The 20733-nt window shown below is 38.7% G+C and overlaps 1 protein-coding gene across 3 annotated transcripts in view; it reads left to right on the forward strand.

Annotated features, from left to right (window-relative positions):
- Positions 1-20733, forward strand: part of Arl3 (ARF like GTPase 3) — a 39688-nt gene that overhangs the window by 6882 nt on the left and 12073 nt on the right. For 2 of the 3 annotated variants that reach the window (XM_005333615.5, XM_021731841.3), the window contains exons 2-4: positions 1322-1465; positions 6570-6686; positions 19876-19926. In XM_005333615.5, the coding sequence (XP_005333672.1) occupies positions 1322-1465; positions 6570-6686; positions 19876-19926 (312 nt within the window). The remainder of the gene's footprint in view (positions 1-1321; positions 1466-6569; positions 6687-19875; positions 19927-20733) is intronic. The other variant, XM_040273007.2, reaches the window with a different exon arrangement.

Here is a 20733-nt window from a genome sequence, read left to right on the forward strand (position 1 = left end):
GGATGTACCTCAATAGTAGAGCACTTCCCTAGCATATACAAGACCCAGGATTCAATCCCTAGTACTGAGAGAAAAAAAAAAAATCCTGCCTTTAACAAAAGGTTATGCCTATCTTTGTTTGAAATCTATGCAGTCTCTCCTAAATCTTTTGGCATAAAATATGTCTGTCTTAGACTAAACCTTCCAATTCATTGCTGGAAAAAAATTGAGGCATACAGAGGTTAATGTCCTTAGGAAGTCAGTGCAAATACAATACCAGAGTGGTAAACATAGAGTCTCTGAGGCAGAAAGGAGTTCTTGACAATTATGCATATTTGCATATCATTGTCCAAAGACCTAATTGTTGAGAATTATTTCATGGAAGTATTATTTGATCTTAGTGAACAAACTGGTTTGAATTATTACCTGGTGCAATGCGGATGATAAATACAACCATTTTATGTAATTCTAAGATTCAGCTTGAAGGAATTTCTACTCTGGCGGAGAGATTAGATTGTATGCCCTTTAAACTCTTGGATCCTTTGATTCTTGTTGTAGCCATGCTTCATTAGAACAAGATTGTCAGATGTAGAATGGAAAAAATAACTATCTTATAAAATCTGTCTTGTCTAAAAAACAAAATGGCTTAAGTTTGTAAGTGTAGCTCAGTGGTAGAGTGCTTGCCTAGCATGTGTGAGTCTCTGGGTTTGGTCCCCAGCACCAAGAAAACAAAAACAACCCTGGTTAAATTTTGATGTTTTTTGCATCATGAATGCCTTTTACAGTTCCCTATTGCCTAACTTCTCTGTTGTATCAGATTTATCATCCAAAAAACAGATAATCAATACTGTGTACCTAAAATTAGATGATGATTGAGTATTTTGAATGAAGAAGTCCTAAACATGAACTGTTATAGGTCGAGTCTTAAACACAGAGGAGTCCGGCTACAATTTCATACAACCTTTTGGTGTGGTGCCTTAAAATCTTGCATTAACTTTGGGTAGATGAATCTATTTACTTGAACAACTGTTATCTGGTATCTAATAAGTGCCAGGCATTGTGGGAGACAGAAGCTATCATCCTTACCCGTTACCTAATCTGATATGATGAGTGTGAAGAGCTTTAGGAACACAGGTGGGGTAGTAGTTTGCACTTCCACAAGATTTGGGGTGATTGCTAAACTGGATTAATAGTAGGAGCAGAAATAAGACATACATTAGAGTGGAACGTAATAGTATAAGCTCTCCATAACCAAGAACTTATAAGGAGAAGTCATTCTGATATGCTGTAATATCAAAGTTACTGCCCCCCAAATAATCTGTCTCCTTCATGGTTGTTTAAGGGCTTACTCTCCATTTTGCGCAAGTTGAAAAGTGCGCCAGACCAGGAGGTGAGAATTCTTCTCCTGGGCTTGGATAATGCTGGCAAGACCACTCTGCTGAAGCAGCTTGCGTCTGAAGACATCAGCCACATCACCCCTACGCAGGTGAGCACTTCCTTGGTTCCAGGTGCTATGTGACACAAGGAAAATGACAGTAGCAGTGGGAGAGACAAAATAAGAAATATGGTTTTGTCCACTTCCAAGGGTTGTTTCTGAGCAGAGTCTATTTGGTCTAAAAATAATCACATTTTATACATTATATGAAGACATGCCATGCATAGAGCAGTGCAATTCATAGAGATGGAAAGTAGACTGACAATTACTGAAGCTGGGCAGGGGGAATGGTTTTTGTTTTCTTTTTTTTTGGGGGGGGCGGGGGAAGTTTTGTTTAATGGATACAAAGACAGTTTTGCAAGGTGAAAACAGTTCTGTGGATGGATGTACACCTTGTGAGTGTACCTAATGGCAATCACCTGTACACTTTAAAATAGATAAGAAAACACATTTTATATTATGTATATTCTACCAAAATGTATATACATACATATATATATATATATATATATATACACATATTTTTTGTATCAAGATAATAAATTATTTCAGATCTAAGTGATTATATATATTATATATGTCTTTTTTCTTTTTCCTCATGCTGGGGATTGAACCAAGAACCTTCAGACATGTTAGGCAAGCACTCTACCACTCAACTGCACCTTTAGCCTTATATTCTTTTTTTTTTTTTTTTCCCCTTTGTGGTACTGGAGATTGAACCTAGTGCATCACACCTCATAGGCAAATGCTCTTCCACTGAGCTAAGTCCCTAGCACACACACACACCTTTTTTTTTTTTTTTGGTACCAGGGATTAAACCCAGAGGTGTAACCACTTAGCTACATCCCCACCCTTTTTATTTTTTATTTTGAGACAGGATCTTGCTAAATTGCTGAGACTGTCTTTGAACTTGCAGTCCTCTTGCCTCATCTGCCCAGATCTCTGGGATTATAGGGATACACCACCATGCCAAGCCCAGCCTTTTTTATTTTTATTTTTATGTTTTGGGGTATTGGGGATCAAACCCAGGGCCTTGTGCATGCAAAGCAAGCACTCTACCAACTGAGCTATATCCCCAGCCATTAAAATTATAAAAACAAAGCTTTATTCTGATTAATACATGTAGAAAATGCAAAGAACATATAAAATACTAAAGAATATTCTGAGAAAAACCCACTGTTGCTGTTTTAGTGTGTGTTTTTCAGACAATATGTGTCAATTTTTAAAATAAAAAACAAAGCCAGGTTTACTGGTGCATGCCTATACTCCCAACTACTCGGTAAGCTGAGACAGGAAGATGGCAGGTTGGAGACCAACTTTGGAAATTTAAAAAGAACCTGTCTCAAAATAAAAATAAATTAGGGCTGGGGTTGTGACTTAGGGGTAGACAGCTTGCCTAGCATGCATGAGGCACTGGGTTCGATCCTCAGCACCACATAAAAATCAACAAATAAAAAAAAATTAAAAGGACTGAGAATAAAGTTCAGTGGTAGAGTACCTGTGGGTTTAATCTCTAGTATTACATACAAAAATAGTAATAAAAAAAAATTGTTTGGATGCCATGGCACACATGAGGATGGTGACGTCAAAGCCAGCCTCAGAAACTTAGTGAGGCACTTAGCAACTAAGAAAGACCCTGTCTCTAAATAAAATACAAAAAGGGTTTAGGGTTGTAGCTCAGTGGTAGAGCACTTGCCTATCACATGTGAAGCACTAGGTTCAATCCTCAGCACCACATAAAAATAAGTAAATAAAATAAAGGTATTGTGTCTATCTACAGCTAAAAAAAATATTTAAAAAATAAAAGGGAGCCAGGTGCAGTGGTGCACACCTGTAATCCCAGTGGTTCTGGAGGCTGAGACAGGAGGATCTCAAGTTCAAAACCAGCCTCAGTAACTGCGAGGCACTAAGCAACTCAGTGAGGCCCTGTCTCTAAATAAAATACAAAATAGGGCTGGAGATGTGGCTCAGTGGTTGAGTGACCTTAGTTCAATCCTTGTTACCAAAAAATAAATGGAGGGAGAGGGCTGGAAGGGCTGGGGATGTTGCTCAGTGGTTAGGCAACTCTGGGTTCAACCCTCAGTACCAAAAAGAAAAAAAAGAAAAAAATAAATTTTAAAAACCAATTTAAATCCAGCCTGAACAATCTTATTTTTTCCTAAGCAAGAAAAACATAAAGGATAAGGCAATGGTGTTGCTCACAGAGGGAGGTATAAGGACAAGTCCTGATTGGAAAGACATTAATAGGCTTCTTTGGGCCTCATTCCCCATAAGAAACCCTGAGAAAACTTAACTTTGGACCAAGCTGATAGGGACAGCCCACTGGGCTTAGTCACTTCAAAGTGTTTGAACATTAGAGATTTTTTTTTTTTTAACCAAAACCAGCATTTTCTACCATTGTACTGTGATAAGACCATGACTTCAGGTTTGAATGGCAGTGCTGATGTATTTCATGGCATATGAATCTTAGTGATGCACAACTTTTTGCAGAAAAATCATTTTAACTGCTACCAAATGAACAATTTTACAGCTTTTGAACAAATTTAATGTATAGCCCAAGGAGGAGCAAATTACAGCAGTCTAGCCTAGAAGGGCTGAAAACACATATTAGTGTGTCAGGATTTCTGCCAGAAAAAGAACAGCTATGTTAGTACTAGCACTAGACTGTATTTCTCAAGAGCACTAAAAAGACTTCCATTCTGCAAACAGTAATGAACTCAAAATTATGAACCCAAAGTTCCAGTTCTAACCTTTAAGCTTTGTTTGGGTGTTATAGGTGACTCTGTTATTACAACATGTCAAGGTTTGATGTTTATTCTTTAAAAAGAAACTTATGGTATCCTTGTTTAATATTAGGCTATTATAATAAATTTAGAATGTATGAATAAATTACATTAGGAAACTAGAAATCACAATGCCCAAATGTAACCACTGTTAACACAGGATTATATTCCTTCAATTTTAATGTTTGGGTTTTTCTTATGAGTGTGTGTGTACATACATATATATGTATATCCAATGTACATATACTTTGAAAATAAAAAGTGGCAAAAAATATTTTAAAAATAAAAATAAAAAGCAGCTCATACAGAATACACTATTTTTTAATAACAAAGCAATAATATCTTTCTATGTTGTTTATATATGTAATTCGCATTTCCAAATGTTTGTACTCATTCGTTATTATTTCCTTAGAATAATTTCCTAGTAGATTTTTTGGGTCCGATGGTATACAATTTAAGGCAGTTGTTAAGTACAGTCAAATTCCAAGATTTACTGTTATCTGTTCCCTGCTTCATTTTAGAAAGGATTTGATATTCCTGGGCTTGATGTTTAATATCATTGTTGAGTGTAGGATTTTTAAATGCACAAAAGTCATTTTGTCAGTGAGTCGCAATGTAGCTGCTGCTCATGATGAGCTTAAACATTTCCCTTTAGAGTTTTTAAACTTCTAGTTTATTTAGTCATTGGCATTTTAAAGGAGCAATAGTCAGTATCATCCCTGGTTATCCTCTAGTGGCTATTCCTCGGTGGGAATTGGTGGCAGTGATCCTGTATGATGGCACTGTGCCTTGTCCTTCTGTGCTAGGCAGGAGTATTGGCAAGCTGCCAGATGAGGGAATGTTTATGGAGGCGTCCCCAGGCCCACTGAACTCCAGTTATTCTGGATGAAATGTCTCTTCTTCAGTAGTGAACTGCTGCTTGGATTATTTTTCAAATCTTTGTTTCCCTGTATCATTTTGTAGTTGTAGATGGACAGCATGCCTTTATTTGATCTGTTTATTTTTATTCGGTGCTGAGGATCAAACCCAGTTCCTCACACGCACTAGGCAAGCTCTCTGCCACTGGGCTACAGCCCCAGCCCCTCCCTGTATCATTTTTGCAAGAAGTTTTGTTTTTGTTTTTGTTTTTGTTTGAATTCTTGCTCGTGAAATGCCTTCTCTCTGAACCCCAAAGGTCTTATTAATTTGTTTCCCTCCACGCTAACTCCCAAATGGCCATTCTGCTTGTCCCCAATTTGCTCACCTTGAGTAACTGTCCTAAAAAATGAATACTTTGTTTTTAGGTTCATCAGAGATACCCATTAAAATGCAGTTTCAAATGACCGCCCGTCTGCTTGTCGTTTCCCTCCCTGTAGTTGGGGCCCCACTTCAGAGGCTGGACATGCTGTCCCAGGAGGCCTCACCTCCCCACTGCACCCACACCCCACCTAGGAAGCCGGTTTCCCCGGTGTCCTCAGTTCAGCTCACTCTTTTTCCTGGTTAATCCATTTGACAAAATGGATTATTTTTTGAGTTATACTTAGTCTAATCTCCAGATTTGTAGCTGTTGTCTCTTTTTAAACTTAGCATTTGTTCTTTCCTGGTGTTTTTAGAGTAAGCTTCTGGTTTTATGTTAGTTATATATAATGCCCTGTTAAATTTACCATCCTGAGCACTCAGCAGGGGGATGTGGTCTCTGTTGATCATAGGTCTTCAGCTTGTGTGTTTTGTGTGTGTGTGTGTTGGGGGGGGTCTGGGTATGGAGCCCAGGACCTCGTGCATATGAGGCAAACACTGTACCTCTAAGCTATACCAACAGCCATTTTTTCTATTATAGAAAATATCATGTTAGCCCTGACATTTTTAGCCCTGATTCCACAACCTGAGTGAAATAAGCATGTATAAATATATTTTCTTTCACATTACCGTAAACCATTTTCAGTATTAACAGTATCTCATCTGGAGAAAAAAAACTATTATATCTGGCAGAGTACTTCAGTTGGTTTTGTGGGGGTTTTGATTCGCTTTGGTTTTTGTTTTATTGGTACTGGGGTTGAACCCAAGGACATTCTATCACTGAGCTGTATCCCTTTTTGTTTCTTATTTTGATATAGCCTCTCCCTAATTGTCTAGTCTGGCCTCAAACTTGTAATCCTCCTGCCTCAGCCTCCCAAGTAGCTGGAATTACAGGCATACACCACCAAGGCTGACCTGAATAAATATTTAAAATAATCCTAGGTGCTAAGGGTATAATTCAGTGGTAGAACATGTATCTAGTATATTTGAGACCCTGGGTTTAAGCCCCAGCTCATGTGCATGCATCTCCACAGACAAACTATTAAATGTAATTTCACTAAAATTAATAAAATTTGGTGTTTTTGCCTCTGTTTCAGGGTTTTAACATCAAAAGTGTACAATCACAGGGTTTTAAACTGAATGTATGGGACATTGGTGGACAGAGGAAAATCAGACCATACTGGAGGAATTATTTTGAAAATACTGATATTCTTGTAAGTACTTCTTCTGATGTGCTAGTTCATAATCCTTTCTGCCCTGTGCAAGAAACAGTGACACTGTAACATTCCCCCATCCCAGTCCTGGGTATTGAACCCAGAGACCCTCTAGCAGTGAACTATAACCCTGTACTTTCTGTCTATCTATCTACCTATTTATTTGTTTATAGATAGGGTCTGGCTAAGTTGCCAAGGCTGGCCTTGAATTGGTGATCCTCCTTCCCCCCTGTCCTGAGTAGCTGACTGTCCAACTGTAATGTTCTTTCTCGTCAGTAGTTCCATTGCCTTGATGTTAATTGTGAGTTAGCAGAATTACATTAGGCTTCAGGCTGGAGAGGAGAAACATCTCTGTGTGACAAGTATATGATATTTTGCTGTCGCTCAGTAACAACATTACTCCCACCCACCTTGGCAAAGTAAAGTGTTTATTAATTACCATAGTGATTTAAACAGTAGAAGGGAAGTCAGAAGATCATAAGCTGACTCTGTCATCTCAAGTGAATCATTAAATCAGATATATCCAGAAGAGAGCAACCAAGATAATGAAAGTCCTGGAAACAATGTTGGATAAGGAATGCTTGAGAGGCCTGACAGCGTTGTCCCTAGAAAAAGGAACACTAGAACTGTCTTTCGTTGCTTCCAAAACTACCTTAAGTGTCTGAGGGATTAGCCTTATCATGAATAGTTCTAGAGACTGAGCTAGGAGCAATCTGGGAGTTTTAAAATGATAGAATTTCATTCAGAATAAGGAAGAAGTTTCCTATAGCTACAACTGCCCAGAAGTAGAGCAAGCTGCCTGGTATGTTGGGGATTCTCTGGCTCAGGTGCCATTCCTCCAGGCAGAGGCTGACATTTAGTGCATTTGGTTTTCTACTCACTGTCACTTTTTTCTTCTTCTTCTTCTTCTTCTTCTTCTTCTTCTTCTTCTTCTTCTTCTTCTTCTTCTTCTCTCTCTCTCTCTCTCTCTCTCTCTCTCTCTCTCTCTCTCTCTCTCTCTCTCTCTGTGCACGTATTAGTGAGGATTGAACCCTAGCTTCTGCCTCAGACTTCTGAGTAGCTGGGATTACAGGCATACAGCTTCACTGACATTTTCTCCAAGACTTCTGTTTCAAAATTCTGGGAGAGTTCACTGACTGTATACAGAATTTCTCCAATACCCCAACTTCTCAGTCATATATATGTGTGTGTGTGTGTATACACATATGTATATATATGTAATATGTTACATATTTTAAAAAAATATGTATATATAAAGTTTTTTCACTAACCTCTAACTGAAAGCTTGGATTTACTTCAGTTATGATGATGGACAGTAAACTACAACAACATCTGCCATATCTTTGTCTTTATTACTAACAGAATTCATCTTGTATCTCAAATAGCTTCTCTCTCTTATGGCTTCTGGTGTGACTCTCTCTTTTGGATCATTCCTGTTGACATCCACACATCCTGTGGTTTCTCATTTAAAAAGAAAAAAATAACAAACAACTTTTCTGTTGACTCTTCTAGGTACTGTCCCATTCCCCAGCCTCCCTTTATAACAGGAGTCCTTGAAGGAATTTTCTCCACACTGTCTTTAGCTCCTCTACTCCCAGTTACTCTTGAGCCTTCCTTTCAGTATCACCAATAATTTCCATTGCTGAGTTCAGAGTTTGATTTCCAGTACTCATCTTCCTTAACTTGCCATCGTGTTCAACATAGTCAGTTGTGCTGTCCTGGAAACATTACCTTTCCTTGGTTTCCAGGCTACCATTCCATGTTATTTTCCTCCTAACTCACTGGCTCCTCCTCCTCAATCTTCATTTTTTTTGTTTGCTTGGTTTTTGTTTTTGTTTTTTGTTTATTTGTTTGTTTCCTTTTTGTTGTTGTTGTTCTTTCCTTATCAGTTGCTATAGTTTGGATCAGGAATGTCTCCCAAAGACCTGTGTGTTAAGGTGGAACCTATAAGAGGTGGGGCTTGATGGGAGGATTTAGGTGATTGGGGATATGCTCTCAAAGGGAATTTAGGACTCTGGTCCCTTCTTCTTTCTTTTTGTGTCCTTGCAGTGAGGTGAGGTGCATAGCTTTGCTCTACCACATGCTGCCATGATATGTTGCCTCACCACAGACCCAAAAGCAACAGGGCCAACAGACCATGGACTGAGACCTCCAAAACTGTGAACCAAAATAAACCTTTTCTCTTTATAAGCTGATTGTAATTTGTTACAATAATGGAAGGCTAACTAACACAAATCACAATCTCCAATTGTTTGGATGCCCTGGAGGTCAATCCTTGTTTTTCTCCTCTATGCCATTGCTTAGGTAAATTCATCCAATTTTAGGCTTTAATTATCATGTACATAGTGATGAATCCCAAAGTATTATCTCAGGAGTTCATAGATAGCCAGCTGCCCATTTGACATCTCCCATTCAGTGGCTCAGAAGCCCCTCAGCCTCAGCAAATTTCTGTCTTCATCTACTACTGCCCAAACCTGTTCCTCCTTCAGTCTTTTCAGTAAAGAGCAGTTCCGATCATCCAAAAACAACAGAATCATCCTTAGCTCCTTTTCTTCTCACTCCTCACGTCTGGTCTATCAGCAAATTCTGCCTGTCCTACTTCAAAACATTTCTAGAGCCTGACACTTCCTTCCACCTCCACTTCCGCTATGCACTGTTCATTACATTACCTCCCTGATCACCTCTCTGCTTCTACCCCTGCCACCCTGAAGGCTCAGCACTGCTGCTAGGGTAATCATGTGGGGCTGGGATTGTGGCTCAGTGGTGGAGCGCTTGCCTCACACAAGTGAGGAACTGGGTTCGATCCTCAGCATCACATAAAAAATAAATTCATTAAATAAATAAAGATATTGTGTCCATCTTTAAAAATATTAAAATCTTTAAAAAAAAAAAAAAAAAGAAATCCAACCTCCCATCTCAAAGTAAAAGCCAATGTTCTCCTGGTAGCCTCTTTGCCTTCTGCATTCTGGCTCCTTGGTTAATTCTCTGACTTCATCTTCCGCCTCTCTCACTTGGTTCCAGCCATAGTAGCCTCCTTGCTGTTCCTGACACACCAGCATGTTCCCACCTTGGAGTCTTTTTTTTTTTTTTTTTTTGAGAGAGAGAGAGAGAATGTTTAAATGTTTGTTTATTTATTTTTTAGTTCTCAGCAGACACAACATCTTTGTTGGTATGTGGTGCTGAGGATCGAACCCGGGCCGCACGCATGCCAGGCGAGCGCGCTACCGCTTGAGCCACATCCCCAGCCCCACACCTTGGAGTCTTTGTCATTGCTGTTTCCACTGCTAGATTTCTTTTTTCTTTAGATTTCCTCATGACTTGCTCCCTTACTGCCTTCAATACATCACCTTATTCCTGAGACCTTTCCTGATTATTATATGTATATTTAAAATTATAGCTACTATCTCCACCTTCCCAACACTGTAATATTTCTTTGTTTTCCTTCTTTTTTTCCTCCATCAGACTTATCATTACTCAGTACCATCAAGTTCATTTTTGTTTTCTTCAGTGTTGAGGATCAAGCCACTGTCTTGCATGTACAAGGCAAGTGTTCTAGCTATATCCCAGCCCACCATGAGACATTTTTATTTGTTTATTACCTATCTCTCCCACTGAAGTGTAAATTCCATGAGAACAGGAGCTTTTGCACTTTTTGTTTAACTGTTGTGTCTTTAGTGCCTAGAAAGGTACCTAAATGAACAAATGTATCTTGTTATGGATGGATTCTGACATCAGGCAGAATGTAGAGTTATTTAACTTCAGATACACCAAAAGCACAGTCCATAAAAGAAAAAGTTGGGCTTTATTAGAATTTTAAACTTCTGCTCTATAAACGATAATATTGAGCATATGAAAGGGCCCTGAGTTCAATCTCCAATACCACCACCAAAGAAGGGGAGGGGACATTGCTAAGAAAATGAAGAATCAAGCGACAGATTAGGAGAAAAGATTTCTAAAACACGTATCTAAGGGCTGGGGCTGTAGCTCAGTGGTAGAGCATCTGCCTAGCACGTGTGGAGGCACTGGGTTAGATCCTCAGCACCACATAAAAATAAATAAATAAAGATATTTATGTATCTATAAATAAAAAAAATAAAAATAAACATATCTAATCTAATAAAGGACTTATATCCAAATTATACAGAGAACTCAATTTCAACAATAAAAAACCTGATTTAAAATATGGGCAAAAGATCTGAACACATACCTCACCAAAGAAGATCTACAGATGGCAGAAAAGCATATGAAAATACACTCAGTATTATATGTCATTAGGGAATTGCAAATTGAAACAATGAGAAAATGAAAATAAAGGCTGGGCAGAGCACCCTCCTCGCATGTTCGAGACCCTGGGTTCAATTCTCAGCACCACATAAAAATAAATAAATAAAATAAAGGTATTGTGTCCAACTACAACTGAAACAATAAATATTAAAAAGAGAGAGAGAAAAAATAAAATAACAGTGAGATTGCTACTAAAAAGGCTAAAATCCAAAAATTAGACGATACTGAATGCTGTGGGAATTTTTTTTTTTTTTTTTTTTAAGCCAGGGATTGAACTTCGGGGCACTCAACCACTGAGCCACATCCCCAGCCCTTTCTTGTATTTTATTTAGAGAAGGGTCTCACTGAGTTGCTTAGTACCTCCCATTAGCTGAGGCTCGCTTTGAATTTGTTATACCCCTGATGCTAGTGGTGCCTGGCTTGGGAATTCTCCTTCATCACTGGTGGGAATGCAAAATGGTACAAACACTTTGGAAAACAGTTGGTAGGTTTTGTTTTGTTTTGTTTTTTAATATATTTTTAGTTGTAGATGGACACAATATCTTTATTTTATTTGTCAATTTTTTTTTTGTGGTGCCAGGTTTTGAACCCAGTGTCTCACACATGCTAGGCAAGCGCTCTACCACTGAGCCACAACCCCAACACCCACTGTTGGTAGTTTCTTTTTTTTTTTGGTAGTTTCTTTAAAAGCTAACCAAAGCCTTACCATACAATTCAATAGTGCTACAAAGTATCTACCCAATTAGTTGAAAACTTATGTACCATACAAAATCCCACATATGAATAGTTATAGTAGCTTTATTCCTCATTGCCAAAAACTAGATATAACCAAGATGCCCTTTAATAAGGGAGTGGATAAGCAAGCTTTGGTATACCTGTTTAATGCAGTATTATTTAGTGATAAAAAGAAATGAGTTGTCAAGCTACAAAGAGACACGGAGAAACCTTAAATATATATTGTTTTAAAAGGATACATACTCTATATTTCCAGCTATATGACGTATGTGCACGTGCACGCTATAGATTGAACCTAGGGCCTTGTGCAAACTAGGCGAATACTTTACTACTGACCTACGTCCCCAGTTCTTTGTGACATTTTAAAAAATCAAACCTATAGAAATTTATAAATGTCTTTTCTTAGTAAAAGATCAGTGGTTACCAGAGGTCTGAAGAAGGGAGGGGAGAGATGAATAGGTGACATATAAGGAATTTTCAGGGTGGGGAAACTATTTTGTATAAAACTGTAATAATGGTTATATGTTATTGCAGTGCTGAGGATCGAACCTCAATCGATGCTAGGCCAGCATGCTACCACTGAGCTACACACACTTTAAAGCACAAAGAATGAACCTTGTGTTTCAGTATCCGTTCGTTAATTATACTGAAAGAATCACACTAATGCAAGATGTTGCTAGGGGAAACTGGGGCTGTGGGTAGAGGTGGAGTAGATATATAGAACTCAATTGAGTGCTACCTACTCAATTATTCTATAAATCTAAAACTATGCTAAAAAATGAAGTGTTGATTTTTTTTTTTAAGGTATAGATTCCCTTTTCCTTTTTGAATCAGAGAGTTGTGTTAAAGCTGGGCATGGTGGCACACACCTATAATCCCAGCACCTTGGGAGACTGAGACAGGAGAATCACAAGTTCAAAGCCAGCCTTAGCAACTGCAAGGCGCTAAGCAACTCAGTGAGACCCTGTCTCTAAATAAAATACAATATCTGGCACCAAAAAAAAAAAAAAAAAGAGCTGGGTTAAAGCAGGTGTCTAAGAAAAAGAGCAGTCCTATCTCTTCATCTGCTAGATTTAAATACTTTGAAAGAAATACCCAAAGAGGAGCCATATGTAAGGACTTTGGTGATTGTGAAGCTCCATAGGAAGTCTCAGGAACCTGTGGTCTACAGGTAAGGGTAATTTTAAATCATTGGCTCTCACATCTTGAGAGAAGACCAAAAGGTGGTTTTAATATGACTCTGGATCCCACATTCTTGTTTGTTAAGAGTGCCAGAAATTATTGTACCATTCAGCACAAAGTAGTTCAGAACAACTCTAAAGAAGCTTCCTTCAGCCATATAACCAACTAGTACAAGATAATATTTTGGGTTGAGATCAACTTTTCATTACTTCCCAGTGCCATTTGAGATTAAACAGTTGTTAGAAGCAGCTGAGTCCCCAGGGTGAGAGTCTAAGGCCTTGGGAGCTGAGCTCTTTGTGCTGGTGTTGTGGTAGCCTGGAGCAGCAGTGTTGATGGGCTGTTTGTTTGTGTTTAATAGTCTTCCATTATTGGTTGAAAAAGACCTATTACACTCCACTCCACCCTGCTAGAAGAGCAGGATTGAGGCTTGACACATTTTGTTACCTAGTTAAGTCTTTTCAATTCTCTGGAGTGCCATGATAAAATCTTGCTTTAGAGCAGGGATGGCCACATTGATCCTGCCTGCCTCCTGTTTTCGTATAGCCTGAGAGCTAGAATGGCCTTTACATTTTTAAGTGGTTGAAAAAAATATTAAAAGAATAATATTTTGTGACACATGGAAACTATATGAAATTCAAATTTCGGTGGAACGCAGCCACACGCATCTGTTTACAGATTGCCTTTGGTTGCTTTCTCACTGCAATAGTAGCATTCAGAAGTTGCAAATAAGATTGTATGGGCCACAAAACCTAAAATATTTACTACTGATTTCTTTTTTTTTTTTTAAGAGAGAGTGTGAGAGAGAGAGGAAATTTTTTTTTAATATTTATTTTTTAGTTTTTGGCGGACACAACATCTTTGTATGTGGTGCTGAGGATCGAACCCAGGCCACACGCATGCCAGGCGAGCGAGCTACCGCTTGAGCCACATCCCCAGCCCCTACTACTGACTTCTGACAGAAAAAATTTACCTGCCCTTGCTTTAGAGCATGCAGTGGCTCTTTAATGGTTTAAGAGTCAGAGCAACTCCTAAGAGTTACTCCCTGGGAACTTGACCCTGAGAACATCTGACTTCAGCTTTATTAGTTTGGGGGAAGTGACTAAGAAATAGAACTTGAAGTATGATAGAAAGGAGAGGATAAAAGTATCTTCCAGTTTTCTTTAGGCCAGGAATGATAACAGCCTTTTGTGCTTCCCTCTCTCTCTCTCTCTCTCTCTCTCTCTCTCTCTCTCTCTCTCTCTCTCTCTCTCTCTCTCTCTCTCTTAATATTTTTAGTTGTAGATGGACACAATACCTTTCTTTATTTATTTATGTGGTGCTGAAGAATCAAACCCAGTGCCTCACATATGCTAGGCAAGTACTCTACCACTGAGCCGCAACCCCAGCCCCAATAACAGCCTTTCTCTCTCTCTCTCTCTTTCTTTATTTTTATTTGTTCTAATCAATTATACGTGACAACAGAATGCATTTTGACTCATTGTACACAAATGGAGCACAACTTCATTTCTCTGGTTGTACACAAAGTAGAGTCACACCATTCGTGCAATCAATCATACATGTACATAGGGTAATAATGTTCCTCTCCTTCCACCATCCTTCCCACCCCTACACCCCGTCCCTCCCCTCACTCCCCTCTGTCCAATCCAAAGTTCCTCCATTCTTTCCTTTCCCACCCCCATTATGGATCAGCATCCACATATCAGAAAAAACATTTGGCTTTTTGATGGATAAAAATACATGATAAGACTTCGGGTATGGCTTTGTGCTTGTCTAGCATGTGTGGATCTGATCCACAACACCAGAAAAAAAAAAAAAAAAGATAGTAGCTAGGTGTGTTGACATACCTGCAATCCCAACTACTCAGGGACGCCAAGGCAGGAGCATTGCAAGTTTAAGACCAGCCTCAGCACTTAAGCACCCCTGGTTCCAATCTCCAGTACTGAAAAAAAGTGGGGGGAGGGTAATATTTTTTCAAGTTACATTCATGTTATTACTATACTCCACTTACATTATTATCAGTTTTGTATTTAAACTTAATATAATTTAAACAAAGTAACTTTGTCATCATTTCCATATGGAAAGTAGAAGTCAAATGAAATGGACCTCAAACACTTTTTTTTTTTGGAGGAAAAAAAAAAAGAAAGTTTACTGCTTTGCTAGCAAAAGAGAACCACAGGGGTCTCCTGTCCCAAAGGCTGTGATTCTGCCCATCCACTGGAACAGGGGGTTTAAAAAGGTGATTCAAAGGGTACATTCCATGTGTTCTCTGTTGGAGTTGTAATTCACTTGTTAGTTTGGGAGATAATTATTTCTGAGATCTCCTGGTACCACCCCCAAAGTCTAGATTACTTAAATTCTAAGGTAGGTATATACTCAAAGACAGATAAATCTGTCTAACCTGGGGAAGAAAGGTAATCCTGTTTCCCCTGAGTTTGGGGGGGGGGAGATTAGGGAGGAGTAGGGATAGAGTAAGAAACATGTCCATTTTAAAAATAAATTGCAGTAGCAGAGCAGCAAGGGCTACATTCAAAGCATAAAGTGAACCACTGTGACATTTCCCACTGTCAGTCTCTACATTCCATTTCTATGGAAAAATGAGCAACACCATCTCCAGACTGCTTCCTGCTGAAATGGGGGAGAAATTGGGGGAAGTAACCCAAAAATCCCTGTTCTCTATCAGGTGAAGCTTGAAAAGTTAAGGGCATTCAGCATCAGAATAGTCCAGAGGTCCACAGTGACAGATGGCTGGTGACTGGAGAAGGTATATATAGGGCAGGGATCATGCTAAGACAACAATAAGCAAGACAGCAAAGCATTACTTTTCTTTCAAACACCTTTTAAAATATTATAAGCATCTGCGGGGCTCAGTGGCACACGCCTGTAATCCCAGGCTCAGGAGGCTGACACAGGAGGATCGAGAGTTCAAAGCCAGCCTTAGCACTAAGCAACTCAGTGAGATCCTGCCTCTAAATAAAATATAAAATAGGGCTGGGGATGCGGCTCAGTAGTCAAGTTTTCCTGAGTTCAATCCCCGGTACCAAAAAAAGAAATAATAATAATAATATAGGCATCTCATTATTTCCATTATACTGCTTGGACACATTAACACTGCTAGGGAGTAGAAAGAACAGCGGTGATCAAAAACCACAAGTTATGCAGCCACCTTGAATCAGTTTCATTCCCCTGTTAGACTTCAGCTCAAGATATGGTAGAAAACCACATTGTCCATCCACCTCTCCTCCCTGCCTACTGGAGAAATACTGAGGAGCAATGAAATGACCAAAAGGTGGCAGCAGGAGGGAGGAGGAGCAGAAGCAGGAGGAGAAACAAAGGACCCTCCCTTCAGTCTCTGCAGGAGCCAGAGTTGCCTGAACTTCATCAAGGGAAAAACCTCTTCCTTTAGGTCTTCCTTCCACAACCAAAAGAGAATTTCAGAGCACCTGCCAAAAGAGATGTGAAAGACTGCCTAAAGCATTATTCAAAGGCTGTGGTGGGAACCTTGCTTTACAAGAGTTGCATCACTTGATATTTGAAGGTCTTTATTGTCTTAAAACCAGTCAGAGGAGTGTTTAACTTTCTCTGATACCTTCTGGCTAAAAACCAAGAATTTTTTTTATTAATTATTAATAAAGTCAAATTATTAATTAAGTTTGTTTATAGATTTTTTTTTAATTCTAGAGGGGTTTTTTGCATGATTAAATTAACCAGTACCTGTTCTGTTAAATAATAGCAACAATAGCTCTTCTCATCTTTAGTGGATGTTCAGAAGGAAACATACCTGTGTGGAAAAAATGGGGTGGGGGAAGTCTGAGAAGGACCCTGAAAAGAGCATGCCACCAACAGAGCACATTTCTGAGGGTTGAGCCCAGGGAGCCCTGCCCTGGAGCTACGTCCCCAGCCCTTGTGCCCCCCCCTTTTTTTTTTTAAGAAAGGATCTTGCTCTAATCCGTAATCCTCCTGCCTCAGCCTCCTGAATCCCTGGGATTAGGGTGGTGCCATCATGCCTAGCCTCACTTGGCCCTTTTCTTAAGAAATAAAAGGAGCAGTTGTTTTATAGACTTAAACCTAGTATTATTGTTTAGTGATTTTCAAATTTCATGAAAGTTACTTGAGAAAAATGCTAAATGAGAGGAAGAATTTGTGTGCAGTTTGGGAAAATTCTTCTTTTGAATCTGATAATAGAAATATTACCTGAAAAGCTTCATGTCAGAGCAATAAATAGCAAATGATTACTGAGTGGAAATGAAAGCCTTCTCATTAGCTTTCAGCCCCTGGGCTCTCCAGCATTTGATCATCCTCTCCACTATTGAAACTCCCTCTCATCTCCCTCTCCCTACTGTTTTTTATCATATCAGATGAGCTCCACCCCCCACACCTTTATTCAGATCCTGGCTCCCAGCACATCTGTCCCCTGCTTTGTCACTCCTGTCTTGCTCAGTGACCTGCACACCTATCTCTAGACAGTCCTCTGATCCCAAAACTCTCCCAGCAATTACCTGGCTCTCCTTGCTCCCTCTCATCTTCCTGAGTGTTGTTTCCGTGGAGATCACCCACAATTCCACGTAATTCTAGTTGGTCTTTTGTGTTGAAGTCCCCTCTCCCATTGCGTCCTTCTTTCCACACCTGTGTTTATGCTAAGCCCATTTCTTTTTTTTTTTTTAATATTTATTTTTTAGTTTTCGGCGGACACAACATCTTTGTTGGTATGTGGTGCTGAGGATCGAACCCGGGCCGCACGCATGCTAGGCAAGCGCGCTACCGCTTGAGCCACATCCCCAGCCCAAGCCCATTTCTTTTAAAATGTGATTTACTATCAAGCACAGTGGTGTACACCTATAATCCTAGCAACTCAGGAGGTGGAGGCAAGAGGACTGCAAGTTTGCACATGTCTGAGACCAGCCCAGACAATTCAGTAAGACCCTGTCTCAAAACAAAATAGAGTATCTCTAAGATTCAGTCCCCAGTATTGTAAGATAAAATATGAGTCTATAGTGTACACAAGACCCTACGTTCAGTTCTCTGCACCATAAAATAAATAGATAAGTTAATTAACTAATTATGATCCCCACTGGTATAAATGAAACTATCACCATGTTCTGCATAGTGGCTTATGAGACAGAACATCAAATTTTGTGTATCTGGTATACACAATCCATTGATGCGTTTACTGACATTGAGTTAGCAATATTAACAGCAATAATAATATGGGCCACCAGAAAAATATATTGAAATCAAATATATTCATCCTTTTTCCTGTGATTTTCCATGTAGAAACTTAGGCTATTATTGGGAAAAAAAAAAAAAGACTGAACTTGGTTCCTGATATATTATTTACCATTAGAGAGTAAATGAGAAAGCATTAAGAAAGGAATTTTTTTCCCCAAAGGAGTGAATTTTTTTCCAAATTCAGTGTAGCACAGAATTTGATTTGCATACAAAATGCCTACGTGCATTGCCATATATCAATTTTTGTAATTTAAGGCATATAATAGTGAGAGTGGAAGATTGGTTTTTGTTTTTAATTGAATATGTTCTTTTAAAAGAGCATTTCTATTATATCATTAGTTTAATAATAATTTTAAATTATTTTTAAAGAAAGTCTGAAAATTTGATAATTTTTAGATTAGGAACTGGGAAAACATTTAATCATTTAGTTAGAAAAAAGACAATAAATTGTATCTCTAATTTTCTTTTTTAATTTTCATATGAAGGAAGGTTAGAAGGGAACCTTCCATAGAAAATTAAAATAGTTGGGAGCTATAGTTATAAGTGATTTCTTTTAATCTTTTTTTTAATATTTATTTTTTACTTATAGGTGAACACAATGTCTTTATTTTACTTTATGTGGTGCTGAGGATTGAACCCAGTGCCTCACGCATGCTAAGCAAGCACTCCACCTCTGAGCTACAACCCCAGCCCCAATTTTTCTTCCTTTTTTGTCTTATTTCTCTTATTGTCATAGGAAGATATTTATGCGATATCTAAAGTTCTGGTATTGGTGGGGGAAGCTGATATTTATAATTTATCATGAATCTCAAGATTTCTCTTTCTTCAGGCAAAGGCTTTGCCTTACTATTTTAATCCTGAACTTGGAGTAGCCTGGGAAACGTGAGAATAAGAGGAGATCACTGTGTCTACTCTCTCTGACTCCAAAGTCAGCATATAGTTAACTCTATAAGTGTTGCTTTCCAAGTGATGATTTTTGAGGAATATAGGATTGTAAATGCCTAAAACACCATCCCTTCCATTCTGACAGTTTGGAACACAGCACCACAGCATGGTTAAGAGCAACTGTGGACTTCACTGTCAGTGGATGCTTGAGTTTGAATCCTAAGGTTGTCAGGTGCCAGGTGTAACCTGGAAAAGTTACTGAACTCCTTTTGGCTTGGCTGCTTTTTTTGTTATTGTTGTTTTGTTTTGTACTAAAGATTGAACTCAGGGTCACTTCGTCTCTGAGCTACATTCCCATAACCCTTTTTATTTTTTTGTTTTGAGAAAGGATCTCGCTAAGTTTATAAGGGTCTTGCTAAATTGCTGAGGCTGGCCTCAAAATCACAATCCTCCTGCTTCAGTTTCCTGAGTCACTGGGCTTATAGGCATGTGTCAACATACCTGGAAGGGCTTAAGTTTCTTTATGTATGAAGTGAAAATAATGAAATCTATTTCATCCAGTTGTTCAGTGGATTAATAGGAGAAGCAGGTCTAGGAAGAATGGCTAGTAACATATCAGAGGCCTACTAAATGTATCTCTTTTTATCCCCTTTGGCTTTCCTGACTTCCTAGACCTTGGAGCCTTTCTGGAGGTCTTTTGAGGCATTCTCAATTCATTAATTATCTTATCTGATTAATTTGCTTTCATAGATGAGGTGACAATTGCTAGTTGTTGTCTGTAAACTGCTGATTGGGGAGCATGTGCTCCTTTTGTAGAAGTTACCCCATGTTTTTTCATCTCTGCTTACTGAAGTAACCTTCTTCTTTTCCTTTACAGATATATGTAATTGACAGTGCAGACAGAAAAAGATTTGAAGAGACGGGTCAGGTAAATAATTCTTCTGTTGAGATATTTCCCAAATAACTGGGTATTCATTAATCCACTTTGTAAATGTGGGAGAGTGAGGGAGTTATTTTTTGTTTAACCTTTATAATTCAAACAAGACAGTCATTCTGGCAAGCAGGCAGAAATATCAGCTGTCTAAAAAGAAATTCATTAAGAGTCCTTTAAACAATTTTTTTAAATTTAAGCCTTTGAGCTTTAATCAAATTGAATATACAAGATATAAACAAATGGAACTTAGCACCATGCCCAAAAGGTCTTCTAGTTTCTTCCCAGGCCATGTGGAAATGAACCCAGAGGAGCAATGCACTCAGCATTTCTGTTTGCTTTTTTTTTTTTTTTTTTTTTTTGTGGTGCTGGGGATTGAACCCAGGGCCTTGTGCATGTGAGGCAAGCACTCTACCAACTGAGTTCTTTCCCCAGCCCTTCTGTTTACATTTTTTAATACCTACCAGGGATAACTCAAAAATACAAAAGGATGGAAGGAAACATACAAGCCAAAATTAAGCTGCTTTTGTTTTCAAGCTAGGAGATAAGATAAACTTCGAACCCAAATATGGCTTCACATATAGCTTACATGTCACATGATTACATGATGTGATTTGTGAACATGGTTTTACATAAAAAGAAAAGAACATAGATCATTTATTCAAAGTGGATTCACTGACCAAAGAAGCAAGGGGTGGAGTGGACCTCTTGGGAGATGTGTGCTTAGATATTGCTGTCTTTGGCCTGTGTTCTAAACTATGACAGGTGGACTTCCAAAGGCAGTGGTCCCCATATTTATCTTCC

This window comes from Ictidomys tridecemlineatus, chromosome 1, assembly GCF_052094955.1.
Source record: "Ictidomys tridecemlineatus isolate mIctTri1 chromosome 1, mIctTri1.hap1, whole genome shotgun sequence".
Lineage (NCBI taxonomy): Eukaryota > Metazoa > Chordata > Mammalia > Rodentia > Sciuridae > Ictidomys > Ictidomys tridecemlineatus.